General features: G+C 42.9%; 1 protein-coding gene across 3 annotated transcripts in view; it reads right to left on the reverse strand.

The window, feature by feature from the left end:
• Nucleotides 1-11,809, reverse strand: part of MXRA7 (matrix remodeling associated 7) — a 78,792-nt gene extending 66,983 nt beyond the window's left edge. For 2 of the 3 annotated variants that reach the window (XM_077251835.1, XM_077251837.1), the window contains exon 1: nt 11,365-11,809. In XM_077251835.1, coding sequence (XP_077107950.1) covers nt 11,365-11,730 — 366 coding nt within the window. In that variant the 5' untranslated portion in view covers nt 11,731-11,809. The remainder of the gene's footprint in view (nt 1-11,364) is intronic. The other variant, XM_077251836.1, reaches the window with a different exon arrangement.
• Between the last annotated feature and the right edge of the window lie 4,095 nt (nt 11,810-15,904).

The following is a 15,904-nucleotide window of genomic DNA, read 5'->3' on the forward strand; positions in this document are numbered from 1 at the left end:
TGAGTACGCTGATACCCCATATGTGGGGGGGAACCACCGTTTGGGCGCATGGGAGGGCTTGGAAGGGAAGGAGCGCCATTTGGAATGCAGACTTAGATGGAATGGTCTGCAGGCGTCACATTGCGTTTGCAGAGCCCCTAATGTACCTAAACAGTAGAAACCCCCCACAAGTGACACCATTTTGGAAAGTAGACCCCCTAAGGAACTCATCTAGATGTGTTGTGAGAGCTTTGAACCCCCAAGTGTTTCACTACAGTTTATAACGCAGAGCCATGCAAATAAAAAATATTTTTTTTTCCACAAAACTTATTTTTAGCCCCTAGTTTTGTATTTTCCCAAGGGTAACAGGAGAAATTGGACCCCAAAAGTTGTTCTCCAATGTGTTCCGAGTACGCTGATACCCCATATGTTGGGGTAAACCCCTGTTTGGGCGCACGGGAGAGCTTGGAAGGGAAGGAGCACTGTTTTACTTTTTCAACGCAGAATTGGCTGGAATTGAAATCGGACGCCATGTCATGTTTGGAGAGCCCCTGATGTGCCTAAACAGTGGAAACCCCCCAATTATAACTGAAACCCTAATCCAAACACACCCCTAACCCTAATCCCAACGGTAATCCTAACCACACCTCTAACCCAGACACACCCCTAACCCTAATCCCAACCCTATTCCCAACTGTAAATGTAATCCAAACCCTAACTTTAGCCCCAACCCTAACCCTAACTTTAGCCCCAATCCTAAATGTAGCCTTAACCCTAGCCCCAACCTTAGCCCCAACCCTAACCCTAGCCCTAACCCTAACCCTAGCCCTAGCCCTAACCCTAGCCCTAATGGGAAAATGGGAATAAATACATTTTTTAATTTTTTTTAATTTTTCCCTAACTAAGCGGGTGATGAAGGGGGGTTTGATTTACTTGTATAGCAGGTTTTTTAGCGGATTTTTATGATTGGCAGCCGTAACACACTGAAAGACGCTTTTTATTGCAAAAAATATTTTTTGTGTTACCACATTTTGAGAGCTATAATTTTTCCATATTTGAGTCCACAGAGTCATGTGAGGTCTTGTTTTTTGCGGGACGAGTTGACGTTTTTATTGGTAACATGTTCGGGCACGGGAGATTTTTTGATCGCTTTTTATTCCGATTTTTGTGAGGCAGAATGACCAAAAAACAGCTATTCATTAATTTCTTTTGGGGGAGACGTTTATACCGTTCCGCGTTTGGTAAAATTGATAAGGCAGTTTTATTCTTCGGGTCAGTACGATTACAGCGTTACCTCATTTATATCATTTTTTTATGTTTTGACGCTTTTATACGATAAAAGCTATTTTATAGAAAAAATAATTATTTTGGCATCGCTTTATTCTGAGGACTATAACTTTTTTATTTTTTCGCTGATGATGGTGTATGGTGGCTCGTTTTTTGCGGGACAAGATGACGTTTTCAGCGGTACCATGGTTATTTATATCCGTCCTTTTGATCGCGTGTTATTCCACTTTTTGTTTGGCAGTATGAGAATAAAGCGTTGTTTTTTTGCCTCGTTTTTTTTTTTTTTTACGGTGTTCACTGAAGGGCTTAACTAGTGATATAGTTTTATAGGTGGGGTCGTTACGGATGTGGCGATACTAAATATGTGTACTTTTATTGTTTGATTTTTTTTTATTTAGATAAAGAAATGTATTTATGGGAATAATTTTTTTTTAAATTTATTTATTTAGGAATTTTTTTTTATTTTTTCTTTACACATGTGGACATTTTTTTTTTAACTTTTTTTACTTTGTCCCAGGGGGGGGACATCACAGATCGGTGATCTGACAGTTTGCATAGCACTCTGTCAGATCACCGATCTGACTTAGAGCAAAGCAGGCTTACCAGCGCCTGCACTGAGCAGGCACTCGGTAAGCCACCTCCCTCCCTGCAGGACCCGGATGCCGCGGCCATCTTGGATCCAGGACCTGCAGCGAGGAAGGAGGTAGGAGACCCTCGGAGCAACGCGATCACATCGCGTTGCTGCGGGGGTCTCAGGGAAGCACGTAGGGAGCCCCCTCCCTGCGCGATGCTTCCCTGTACCGCCGGCACACCGCGATCATGTTTGATCGCGGTGTGCCGGGGGTTAATGTGCCGGGGGCGGTCCGTGACCGCTCCTGGCACATAGTGCCGGATGTCAGCTGCGATAGGCAGCTGACACCCGGCCGCGATCGGCCGCGCTCCCCCCGTGAGCGCGGCCGATCGTGCTGGACGTACTATTCCGTCCTTGGGAAGTAGGGCCCATCCCACATGGACGGAATAGTACGTCCAATGGCAGAAAGGGGTTAAAAAAAATTAAAATAAAAAATAGTTCTATACTCACCCGCCGGCATCCAGCGAAGACCACTAAGTCTTCTGGGTAATTTTGCAATGCATCTCTGGGAACGGAAGCTGGCGGCAGCCGCGTGCGCCTCGGCGGACGATGGAAGGTGAGAATAGCAGGTTTTTTGTCTTTTTATTATTTTTAACATTAGATCTTTTTACTATTGATGCTGCATTGATAGCATCAATAGTAAAAAGTTGGTCACACAGGGTTAATAGCAGCGTTAACGGAGTGAGTTACCCGCGGCATAACGTGGTCCGTTAACGCTGTCATTAACCCTGTGTGAGCGCTGAGTGGAGGGGAGTATGGAGCGGGCGCCGGACACTGACTGGACGGGAGTAGGGAGGGACTAATTCTCGGCCGGACTGTGCCCGTAGCTGATTGGTCGTGGCAGCCAGGACAGGCAGCTGGCGAGACCAATCAGCGACGCGGGATTTCCGTGACGGAAGTTGCAGACAGACAGACGGAAGTACCCCTTAGACAATTATATATATAGATATTTTTTATAGATATTTTTAAAAACATTTTTTCTTTACTTTTTGCATGCTTCAATAGTTTCCATGGGAGACTAGAAGCTGCAGTACTTTGATCGCCTCTGCTACACACAGGCGATGATCAGATCGCCTGTGTGTAGCAGAAATGCTCACCTGCTATGAGTGCCGACCACTGGGCGGCGCTCATAGCAATCTGGCAATGACAATCGCAGAGGTCTGCTGCAGACCTCTGGTTGTTATGCCGACCCATCAGTGACCTGCGGTCATGTGACGGGGTCACCGATGGGCGGGATTAGTGTAAGCGCGCGCTAAATGCCGCCGTCAGAGATTGACAGCAGCATTAACTAGTTAAAAGCCGCGGGTGGAATCATGATCCACCCGCGGCTGTTACGGGCACATGTCAGCTGTCTAGATCAGCTGTCATAGCCCGGAAAGGTGCGGGCTCCGCCGCTGAGGAGGAGTCCGACATGTGCGTACTATTACGCCACACGTCGGAAAGGGGTTAAATGGGCAATGCTTTCTGACAATCATGGCACTAAACACTATATAGCCATTCTTTGACCTCACATAAAGTAACTTGCTCTCATTAGAATTAGCCTGCAGTGAAGATTTAAATGGTTTAATCTTTTCCAGTCTGTAATCTGCTTATTTCCTCTGCCAGGTTCCAGCCATACTTCAAATTGTGTAAGGGGCAGATAAGACAGTCCCACTGTAAAGACAACAATGTGACATTGAACACTGAAAAGGAGGAGGATTTTCCATGTTGTGAGATTGTACCACAACCAGGAAAGGCCCATACAGCACGACAAGGCACAAGGAGTCACAATGAAAGAATAAAAAAACCTGAGAATATGAGTTGGATCAGGACATGGGTCAAAGTGTATATATCATATGTGGAAAAAGAGAACTAGGAGTATTCTGGGTGATCATGAGTCAGGACCTAGTGAGGAGCTTTGCCTTGTAAGGCTGGATTGCAGCTGTAGTGACTCACTTGGGAATGACAGACATTAACCATTCATAGGCAGGGCAAGAAAGAAGTTATTTTAACCATTTCCAATTTCTACCCAGGATGTAAACTACGAGAGCGGTGATTTAAAGGTGAGAGTTGCAGCAATGCACAAACTAACAACTACACTTCTTAAATTTGCAACACAAAAATATTCAAGGGTATGTCCATCTTCAAAATCGATATTTCTTTTCATTACCTCAGTTCGGGAAATGATGCAAGTAGTCTTAATTAAAATTGTCTCATAATTTGTAAAGTGCTCTTATGCAGACCTAAGTGTTCCCATAGTTATAGACTACAAACAACCTGCGTAGCCGGATTTCTACCAAATGTACGTTGATAAGCAAGAAGAAGTAGACAGAATGGAGTATGACTATTGTAGGGGGTATGACTACTGTACATGGAGTTTTTTGTAGTCTTTAACCATGGAGACACAAAAGTTTGCATTAGACATATAGATATAAAGCAGCATTGGCAAATTTGATTCAATTTTAATTTTAGAAGAATTGGATGAATAAAAAAATAATAATGAATGTAGGCCTGTAAGCATTAATCACAATTTGCATAAAAACAGTATTTTTAAAGAATGACCACTATCTGCTTTGGCAATGCAGGTGAATGTAGGTACATCAGTGATAGTCTTTGAATATACCAATAAGAAAAGCACCAAACATAAGACAAGGTTGGCCACTTCACCATAGGTGGCAAACTTCATTGATAAGAGAAACAATTTAACTTTTAGCAGGGGTGTAACTACAACAGGTGCAGGGGCTGCAATCGCACCCGGACCCTGGAGTCTAGGGGGCCCTAAAAGTCCCTTTCGCCTGTAGAAAAAGACTATTGCTGTTAAAGATTTCAAATATTTGGGGGCCCGTTGGAGCTTTCGCATCGGGGGCTGGCCCATGAATTTCAAGTTATGCCACTGACTTTTAGCCTTAGGTAATCCATGTGATGAACATATACAGTGGGGCAAAAAAGTATTTAGTCATTCAGCAATAGTGCAAGTTCCACCACTTAAAAAGATGAGAGGCGTCTGTAATTTACATCATAGGTAGACCTCAACTATGGGAGACAAACTGAGAAAAAAAAATCCAGAAAATCACATTGTCTGTTTTTTTATCATTTTATTTGCATATTATGGTGGAAAATAAGTATTTGGTCAGAAACAAAATTTCATCTCAATACTTTGTAATATATCCTTTGTTGGCAATGACAGAGGTCAAACGTTTTCTGTAAGTCTTCACAAGGTTGCCACACACTGTTGTTGGTATGTTGGCCCATTCCTCCATGCAGATCTCCTCTAGAGCAGTGATGTTTTTGGCTTTTCGCTTGGCAACACGGACTTTCAACTCCCTCCAAAGGTTTTCTATAGGGTTGAGATCTGGAGACTGGCTGGGCCACTCCAGGACCTTGAAATGCTTCTTACGAAGCCACTCCTTCGTTGCCCTGGCGGTGTGCTTTGGATCATTGTCATGTTGAAAGACCCAGACACGTTTCATCTTCAATGCCCTTGCTGATGGAAGGAGGTTTGCACTCAAAATCTCACGATACATGGCCCCATTCATTCTTTCATGTACCCGGGTCAGTCGTCCTGGCCCCTTTGCAGAGAAACAGCCCCAAAGCATGATGTTTCCACCACCATGCTTTACAGTAGGTATGGTGTTTGATGGATGCAACTCAGTATTCTTTTTCCTCCAAACATGACAAGTTGTGTTTCTACCAAACAGTTCCAGTTTGGTTTCATCAGACCATAGGACATTCTCCCAAAACTCCTCTGGATCATCGAAATGCTCTCTAGCAAACTTCAGACGGGCCCGGACATGTACTGGCTTAAGCAGTGGGACACGTCTGGCACTGCAGGATCTGAGTCCATGGTGGCGTAGTGTGTTACTTATGGTAGGCCTTGTTACATTGGTCCCAGCTCTCTGCAGTTCATTCACTAGGTCCCCCTGCGTGGTTCTGGGATTTTTGCTCACTGTTCTTGTGATCATTCTGACCCCACGGGGTGGGATTTTGCGTGGAGCCCCAGATCGAGGGAGATTATCAGTGGTCTTGTATGTCTTCCATTTTCTAATTATTGCTCCCACTGTTGATTTCTTCACTCCAAGCTGGTTGGCTATTGCAGATTCAGTCTTCCCAGCCTGGTGCAGGGCTACAATTTTGTTTCTGGTGTCCTTTGACAGCTCTTTGGTCTTCACCATAGTGGAGTTTGGAGTCAGACTGTTTGAGGGTGTGCACAGGTGTCTTTTTATACTGATAACAAGTTTAAACAGGTGCCATTACTACAGGTAATGAGTGGAGGAAAGAGGAGACTCTTAAAGAAGAAGTTACAGGTCTGTGAGAGCCAGAAATCTTGATTGTTTGTTTCTGACCAAATACTTATTTTCCACCATAATATGCAAATAAAATCATAAAAAAACAGACAATGTGATTTTCTGGATTTTTTTCTCTCAGTTTGTCTCCCATAGTTGAGGTCTAACTATGATGTAAATTACAGATGCCTCTCATCTTTTTAAGTGGTGGAACTTGCACTATTGCTGACTGACTAAATACTTTTTTGCCCCACTGTATATGAAAACCAGCAGTACCCTGTCCACATCCCTGCAGCATAACTACCCAATAAAGCTCATCTCTCTCTTATAAGTGTTTATTCAGAAGATGACACCAGTGAGCAGATGATAATCCCACAATCCAGTGGGTACCGGCATGATCTCACTTCTGCCATTACACTGTAGCAGGTACCCCAAGCTAACTAATAAGAGAAGTTTAGGAACTTGCCCAATGCGTCTGGTTGATAATAATGGAGAGAAATCAACTGCTGAGTGACATGATCATTATGTGGCTGACAGCTGAAAGTTAAGCTCAACTTGTTTTAGGCCTTCATGAGTTTACACGTAAAATAGCTACAATCAACTATATAAAGTGCAAATGCCAAAAAAGATGAATTACAGAGCTTCAGAATAGTTGTTCTCTTCAAACCTGCCCAGAAAAAAATCCAAGCTTTCTGAACTGAAGTCATCATCAGTGCTGTAACGCATTGCTAGTCAAGTGATGCCTTCATTTTGTATGGTACACTAGCTGGGCAAATGTCCATCTATAGGCCTCATACACATGGCTATAGTTGAGATCCCAAACACATGAGCCATGCCATTTCTAAAGCACCATACTGTGTGTTTGAAGCCAGGATGCACATAGTTTCCCATGAAAAAAAATCATGGCATGCGTCAGAAGTCCCATGTTGCGATGCTGCGTAAGGGCTAGATAGAGCGCACCAGTGGATAAGGTAGGCCTGAAGTGCAGTCAAATGGGTTAAATGCACACAAAGGATTATAATGTGAAATTCAGAGGTACTCCATTTTTATTCTGAGTGCTCTATAGACAGGGTGTCGATTAAAGGAGTTGTTTACTTAAAATAAATTAGCTTACGACACATAGAACTAAAGGTACCTTCACACTGAACAACTTAACAACGATATCGCTAGCGATCCGTGACGTTGCAGCGTCCTGGATAGCGATATCGTTGTGTTTGACACGCAGCAGCGATCTGGATCCTGCTGTGACATCGCTGGTCGGAGCAGAAAGGCCAGAACTTTATTTCGTCGCTGGATCACCCGCTGACATCGCTGGATCGGTGTGTGTGACACCGATCCAGCGATGTCTTCACTGGTAACCAGGGTAAACATCGGGTTACTAAGCGCAGGGCCGCGCTTAGTAATCTGATGTTTACCCTGGTTACCATTGTAAATGTAAAAAACAAACAAACACTACATACTTACACTCCGGTGTCTGTCCCCTCGCCGTCAGCTTCCCGCACTGACTGTGAGCACCGGCCGGCTGTAAAGCACAGCGGTGACGTCACCGCTCTGCTTTACGGCCGGCCGGCGCTGAGACAGTGCAGGGAAGCTGAGGCCAGGGGACAGACACCGGAATGTAAGTATGTAGTGTTTGTTTTTTTTTACATTTACACTGGTAACCAGGGTAAACATCGGGTTACTAAGCGCGGCCCTGTGCTTAGTAACCCGATGTTTACCCTGGTTACCCGGGGACTTCGGCATCGTTGGTCGCTGGAGAGCTGTCTGTGTGACAGCTTTCCAGCGACCACACAGCGACGAAACAGCGACGCTGCAGCGTTCGGCATTGTTGCCTATATCGCTGCAGCGTCGCTTAATGTGACGGTACCTTTAGGCAGGGTTCAGATGGCCATTGCAAGAATAAAGTCGGTCAAGTGTGTGGATGGACCTGGCTCAATGTGCTCCTCCGCATCATAAACGAGTGCAGGAGATGCTCAATATTTCATGTTCTATTTTGGTCTGCAAAATAGACCAAACGCTCTTGTGCAGTGGACCTATGCAAAGCAAGTAATACTCTATGGATGAGAAATTTAATCCAGATACATTTTTGAATTTTGGGGGGGAGTTTTCAAACCATCGTAATGTACCCCAGAGCATGGAATACTCTATGGATGAGTAATTGAATACTTTAAAAAAAAATGTAGTGCTTTTTCAGACAGTTATATACCACAGAAATGTATGCCAGAGGACGTAATACTCTAGGATGAATAAGTGAATGCAGAAAAAATTTTGAACGCTTTTTTGGAGGGTTATTTACCACTGAAATGTACTTCAGAGGATGTAACACTCTATGAATGAGTAAGTGAACACAGAAAATTTTTGAACACTTTTTTGGAGGGCTAGATACCAAGAAATGTAACCCAGAACCCAGAGGACATAATACTCTATGGATGAGCAATTATATGACACCTAAATGTACCACGGACCATGTAATAGTATATGGATGAGTAATTGAATACAGAAAAATGTTTCAAGGCTTTTTTGGAGTGTTATATAGCACAGAAATGTTTCACAAAGTAGCAAAGTACCTAATACTCTATGGATGACATTTTTTTCACCCAAAATTAAAAATGTGGTCAACTGACGCAGCTATATATTTAGCAACGGACTGTAAAGCCCTAATCCTTACGTTGAGACTGCATTCAGGCAATGTCCCTGCTCCTGCAACTCTCTCTCTCCCTAGGCTAAATGTAGGTTGTATCACGATACAAACAGCAAAGCACAAAATTATCCATTACAAGAACTGTTAGTATGATGGTTCAGCTTCAGCGCCAGTATCAACACTACAGGACTCTGATTCGTTAAACTGTGCAAACACAGGCCTAGACAATCACTCTCTCCCTCCATTAACAACTGTCAGAAAGCTGCGCCTGGGGGCACCTGTCCTTTCATAGCTCCTAATTATGTCACACAGACAGCTAATCAAAGTAATGCCACTACCAAGATGGCTACAGCATTACAGTGAGGCAATCTCCTCATGCTTAATGGCTGTGTAAAAGGTGCCAAACATGGGAGGTGGGGATTCGAGCTTGAAATCGAGCACCGGTTAATGCTCACTTAGTAACAAGCACATCCGAGCACCCAGATACTTGAGTGATATCCAAGTATCACTGAGCACATTCGCTCATCACTTAAGAGGATCTGTCACCAGGTCAAAGTGACCAGTATTTGTTTTTATTGTATTCCTGCTGCTCCTTTGAATATGCCGTTTAATTTTTTCACTTTTTAAATAAATCCAACATAAGAGATCAGAGCCTCTTTTTTAATGCTAATCTTTATGGTCTTTACCAAGGGGTGTGGCTCACAGGATTCCTTGGGGGTGTATCTTTTGGCTGCACTGCATTATTATCTTGTGAGTAATATCTTCTTGTAAATACCATAAAAATTAGTACTAAATAGAAAGGTTCATATCTCAGGAATCGTAAGGCAGATTTATGTAATACAAAACTGCAGAACACACAGGGGAGCAGCGTGAATAAAATAGCGGCAAAAACTAGCCATTGGTCCTTTTTAAGTGATGTCACCACTGACAACAGAGTTTTTTAAGTAATTAATTCAAAATACTGATATTACACGGCATACTATATTACATAATTAGGTTTATTAATAGGTTTGTGAGAAGCCCATACAAGTAGAGTCACTGGAAGTTATGTGCAGGCTACCAGCTATGACCTAATGTTTAAAATCCAACCCAAATAAGGTATCTATAACTTTGACATGGTTATGTCATCATCTACGTCCTGCCAAAACATCTGTATTATGTATGCCTCCTCTGTGAGCACATGTGTGCTGCGCACGGACCTGGGTCAAGCATAGCTTTTTACCTCCTAATCCGAGTCACCTCCACCCACTGCTTGGCGTGTCTGTATGAGCAATATAGTCTACACTGTAAAACAAGTCCGGCCTATTATACAGAGCTTGCAGAATTAAAGAACCCTATGTAGCCTTCAGCTTTTTTTCTGGTACAGCTAGATGATCACAGATCTAATAGCCATTATAGTACCCACCGAAGCTGTATCGCAGGCTGCTATAAGGGAAGTTATATAGGGAATTAGCCAGAAATCCTGAATAGCGAGACAGATTTGTCTTTTGGGAATTCAAGAAAGTTTGTGACATTCCGTGGCGGAGCTGTAATGGCCGCCATTAGGATCAGCTAAACAAATTATATAAAAGACTTTGTAAAGGTGGAAAACTCATCAATATGGAGAAAACTGCAATGCCTCCTGGAGCCCTCTGACTGCAATGGGTTACAGGGCAGGAATGTGGACAGGAAATGAGCCTGCTACTGGGTATGAGACCAAAATTCCTAACTCAGAGGGCAGAATTCAAACGCAAACAAGGCCGAGACAGACTGCGCTAGCAGCTGGCAGTCCTACAGGTTACTTTATACCAACTGCGCCACATTCCAGGCTGTCCCAGATATCTATACACTGGCGCACAGATATAAACACTAGCACGCCCGGTACAGGATACACACACAGATCTGACACAGCTCAGGGTAACACGCCGTTATATTATGTGAGCTTTTCTATAAAATCTAATAAGCCCCAGAGAGTTACATGACATATTCAGCTCTACTACTTCTGCACAAAGACACGTAGAAGTTAATATATATCAATTGTATGGGGAATGTTCTCTGCTATACTAGCATACCTTCACGGCTTATACTACTACTCCTACGCATAGCAATGCATTTGTAGAAACCATAACCAGAACTAGAAGAAGAAATATACTAATAGTATTGTGCCACTGGGCATTAACAATACACACTGAAAATGAATATGCATTTGCAGCCAGCCAGGGCGGGTGCAGACAGCTGGATGCCAGTTACAAGCTGGCACCGAAAGTTCATCTGCAGCCATTTTTAAATTAATGTGTCCATGTTACCCACCTTGGATAAAATGCACTTTATACTACATTTTAGAGTTTCGTTAAGAAAATACAAACTGAATGACGGGCAAGACGTTAAGGTCCAGAGTTGATGCTCTCACTTTGACAACTCCATGGACTTTCAGACTGGCATTGGTTTGACGTACTTAGTGGAAAAGCTACGATAAGCAACGTAACTTCTTGAGATGTAAAGTTTTACTTTACTGATTGTGTTTAGCAAATTGCTGGCTTTGTAATCCACACTCTATTGTGAAGACACAGTGTCTCCAGTCTTACCTTACTGTCCTCCTCTTCTTGACTTGAGTGGCTGGATGGGGTCCTCTCTTTGGCAGCGCACTCTTCGGCTTCGCTCTCGTCCTTGGCTTCTGGTGACTCCTCAACAGTGCCAACTTCTTCCACTGGGATTGCCCCAGCCCTAGCTGTCCTTTCACCCACTTCACTCTCTGCTATGGGATCTTCTTTGTCTTTGTCTTCTGTCTCTGAGGGTTCTTCTGCTACTGTCTCTTTCTTCTCTTCTTGAGCAGTCTCAGATGGCTGCTTCTCCCTGGCAGCACGGAGTTTGACTATAAGGGTGGCAAGGATGACGGCTAAAGCTGTGAATATCAAGGGAATTGTCATTGAGAAGTCCCCTGCTTGCTCCATGCTGCCTGGGATGAGTAGGCTTTTGTTCTGTCTCCTGGTAGAAGCTGTACTGACTGATCCTCTCCTCTCTCCTCCCAGCTACCCTGCCACAAAACAGCTGTCATTGTCCTGGCCCTGCCTCTTCCACTAGAATCCATCTCCCTCCATCTCTCCGCCTACCCATACAGTACACAGCAGGCATGCAGGCAACAGAGACCCTCCAGATCTACCATGCCTCACTATTAGATCTAGTACATCGCCCCGTTGACTTAGTTATACCCACATAGTACCAAAATAATAATCAGGACCAATGTGTGTATCTATCACTATTCTCAGCCTTTCTATATGCTGGTTGTTTCATCTCAGCGAGTGCTATTAATTAAAGGAAGCACTAAACCTTAACAGCTGCTAATCTCATTCACAGGAATGTAGGTCAATGTTTCTGGAGGGTCTCAGAATCAGGGCAGAGCAGCAATCATGGGGGCGTGAGACATTTTTCTGGACCGCTTGTCTGTAATTCCATTAAAATACACTGCAGTTGGCATGTCCCCAACCTGAAATGCCGGATAACAGGGAGCAATAGTCTGCATTTCATTGTGCTGTAAATACAGAGGAGATTACACTTTAGGGCTATTGTCCCTTTAAAGGGAGCCGCCTGTCAGCACATTTTTATATATGAAAGTAGGGGAATATCAATAAAAGTGCCTGTCCCCATATAAAAGCTATACCTTTGTTGTAGATGCACTGGCATGTAAAAGTATAACAGAGGGTAACGTTTAAAATACTGTTACCCTCTGTTATCCTCTGCCACTCATTCCTGATCTCTACAACCAGCTGCTAGGAGTCATTGGAGAAGGAGATGAGTGGAAGATGGCATTTAACACACCAGAGGGTTACTTTGAGTATCTTTTTATGCCTTTGGACTAAGTAATGTGCTGGTTGTTTTTCAAAATTTTGTCAACGACTTATTCAGAGATATACTGTAAGTGGTCAATATGTGGTTATCTATTTGTATGACATCTTGGTTTATTCACCTGATGTTAATTCATATATCCGACATACACTACTGTGCAAAAGTTTAGGTCACTTAGAAATGTCCTTATTTTTGAAAGAAAAGCACATTTTTTTCCAATGAAGCTAACATTAAATGATTCAGAAATACATTCTATACATTGTTAATGTGGTAAATGACTATTCTAGCTGCAAACGTCTGGTTTGTAATGCAATATCTTCATAGTTGTATAGAGGTCCATTTTCAACAACCATCACTCCAGTGTTCTTATGGTACTTTGTGTTTGCAAACTGTGTTAGAAGGCTAATGGATGGTTAGAATACCCTTGAAAATCCTTGTGCAAGTATGTTAGCACAGCTGAAAACAGTTTGGCTGATTAGAGAAGCTATAAACCTGACCTTACTTTGAGCTAGTTGAGAATCTGGAGCATTACATTTGTTGGTTCCATTAAGCTCTCAAAATGGCCAGAAAAAAAGAACTTTCATGTGAAACTCGACAGTCTATTCTTGTTCTTAGAAATGAAGTCTATTCCATAAGAGAAATTGCCAAAAAACTGAAGATTTCCTACAACGGTGTGTACTACTCCATTCAGAGGAGAGCACAAACAGGCTCTAACCAGAGGCCCCACAGCACAACTGAGCAACAAGACAAGTACATTAGAGTCTGTAGTTTGAGAAATCGACCCCTCACAAGTCCTCAACTAGCAGCTTTATTAAATAGTACATGCAAAATGCCAGTGTCAACGTCTACAGTGAAGAGGCGACTCTGGGATGCTGGCCTTCAGGGCAGAGTGCCAAAGAAAAAGCCATATCTGACACTGGCTTATAAAAGGAAAAGATTAATATGGGCAAAAGAACACAGACATTGGACAGAGGAAGATTGGAAAAAAGTGTTATGGACAGACGAATCCAAGTATGAGGTGTTTGGATCACACAGAAGAACATTTGTGAGACGCAGAACAACTGAAAAGATGCTGGAAGAGTGTCTGACGCCATCTGTCAAGCATGGTGGAGGTAATGTGATGGTCTGAGGTTGCTTTGGTGCTGGTAAAGTGCGAGGTTTGTACATGGTAAAAAGGATTTTGAATAAGAAAGGCTATCACTCCATTTTGCACAGCCATGCCATACCCTGTGGACTGCGCTTGATTGGAGCCAATTTCATCCTACAACATGACAATGTCCCAAAGCGCACCTCCAAATTATGCAAGAACTATTTAGGGAAGAAGCAGGCAGCTGTTATGGGAGCAGCTAGACTGTATGGTATGCAAAAAGTGCCCATCAAGCCAAACCAACTTGTGGGAGGGGCGTCTGGAAGCATGGGGTGAAATTTCTCCAGATTACCTCAGCAAATTAACTGCTAGAATGCCAAAGGTCTGCAATGCTGTAATTGCTGCAAAGGTGAGCATTCTTTGATGAAAGCAAAGTTTGAAGGAGAAAATTATTATTTCAAATAAAAATCTTTTTTTCGAACCTTGTCAATGTCTGGACTAGATTTTAAATTAATTTGGCAGCTCATTTGATTAATAAAAGTATGAGTTTTCATGGAAAACACAAAATTGTCTGGGTGACCCCAAAATTTGGGCCAGTAGTGTATACATACTGTGTACTCCAAACACTCAGACAATTTTTAATTTGCTAAACTTGAAAAATGTTTTTTTTTTCTTGCAGAAGCAAATTTACTGAGGTATATTTTGTCAACTAAAGGCTTCCGCATGGACCCAACTAAGGTCCTACCCATTTAATAGTGGGTGCAGCCCAAGTCTCTGAAAGTCTTTCTGTGTTTTCTTGGGTTTGCAAACTATTATCATAAATTTTTTTTAAGTTTCCATGATTGCAGAAGGACTCACTGACTTAACTAGAAGGGGGCATATGTGGTTAATTGGACAGCTGAGGCAATCCATGCCTTCTCTGAGTTAAAGAAATGTTTTTGTCTGACCCTGTATTGGTTCAGTCCTGTTTGAGCGTCCTTTTATTGTGGAGGTCGATGAATCTGAGGTTGGAGTTGGAACGTTGTTATCGCAAGGTACCCAATCTCTCAGTCAACTTCAGCCGTGCGCCTTCTTTTCACAAAAATTTTCATTTGCTGAGATGAATTATGACATTGGGAATTGTGAATTGTTGGCAAATAAGTGGGCCTTCGAGGAATGGCGGCACTTCCTCGAGGGTGCGAAACAAAGTCACTGTTGTAATGGACCATAAAAATCTGAATTGGCTAAGAGACTGAACCCTAGGCTAGCAAGATGGGCCTTGTTCTTTTCAAGATATGATTTTGTGGTGACGTTCTGGCCTGGTACTAAGAAAATTAGCTGATGCACTCTCCTGGACTTTCTGTCTTTCTCTGTCTGAGGACTCTGAACCGGTTCCTATTCTAGCTTAGGGTATAGTTGTGCATTCTGTTTTTTTTAGATCTTGTGGAACAGATCCATAAATCCCAAGAGCAAGTCCCTGACCTCCCTCCTACACAAAAACGATTTGTTCCTCCCCAGTTTCCTCTACATAATGTATTCTTCAGGAGTCTCTTAATTCTGTGCTTGCAGGTCACCCTGGTATAAACAATACCATGCAGCTGATAACCAGGAATTTTTGGAGGCCAATTATAGTTAAAGACCATAAGGAATATGTGCTCGCTTGTGAAACTTGTGCCTGAGCCAAGATGCCCCAAATCTGTTCCGCTCGTTTTCTCCAGCCCCTACCCACCCCTAGGAGTCCTTGGACTCACCTCTCCATGGACTTCATTAATGACCTCCCACCCTCAGAAGGGAGGACTAGTTATCTGGGTGGTGGCTGATAGGTTTACTAAACAGTATAATTTTGTCCCTTTGTTTGGGGTGTCTAACTCTAAAACCCTAAGTAAGTTGTTCATTAATCACATTGTACTATTACATAGTGTTCCAGAAAATATAACTTCCGACTAGGGGGGTTCAGTTAATTTCCGAATTTTGGAGGGCATTTTGTAAATAGATCAACATTGAGTTGTCTTTTACTTTTGCCAACCACGCAGAGGCCAATGGTCAGACAGAACGTACTAATCAAACACTCGAGCAATATCTTCGGTGTTCTGTGTCTGCTCATCAGTCAAACTGGGTGGAACATCTGTCGTTAGCTGAATTTGCTATTAATAACACTGGTCAACAGCATTTTTGGTGCCAAAGATATTTCATCGAATTTAGGGTATTTTTGGGGT

This window comes from Ranitomeya variabilis, chromosome 4, assembly GCF_051348905.1.
Source record: "Ranitomeya variabilis isolate aRanVar5 chromosome 4, aRanVar5.hap1, whole genome shotgun sequence".
Taxonomy (NCBI): Eukaryota; Metazoa; Chordata; class Amphibia; order Anura; family Dendrobatidae; genus Ranitomeya; species Ranitomeya variabilis.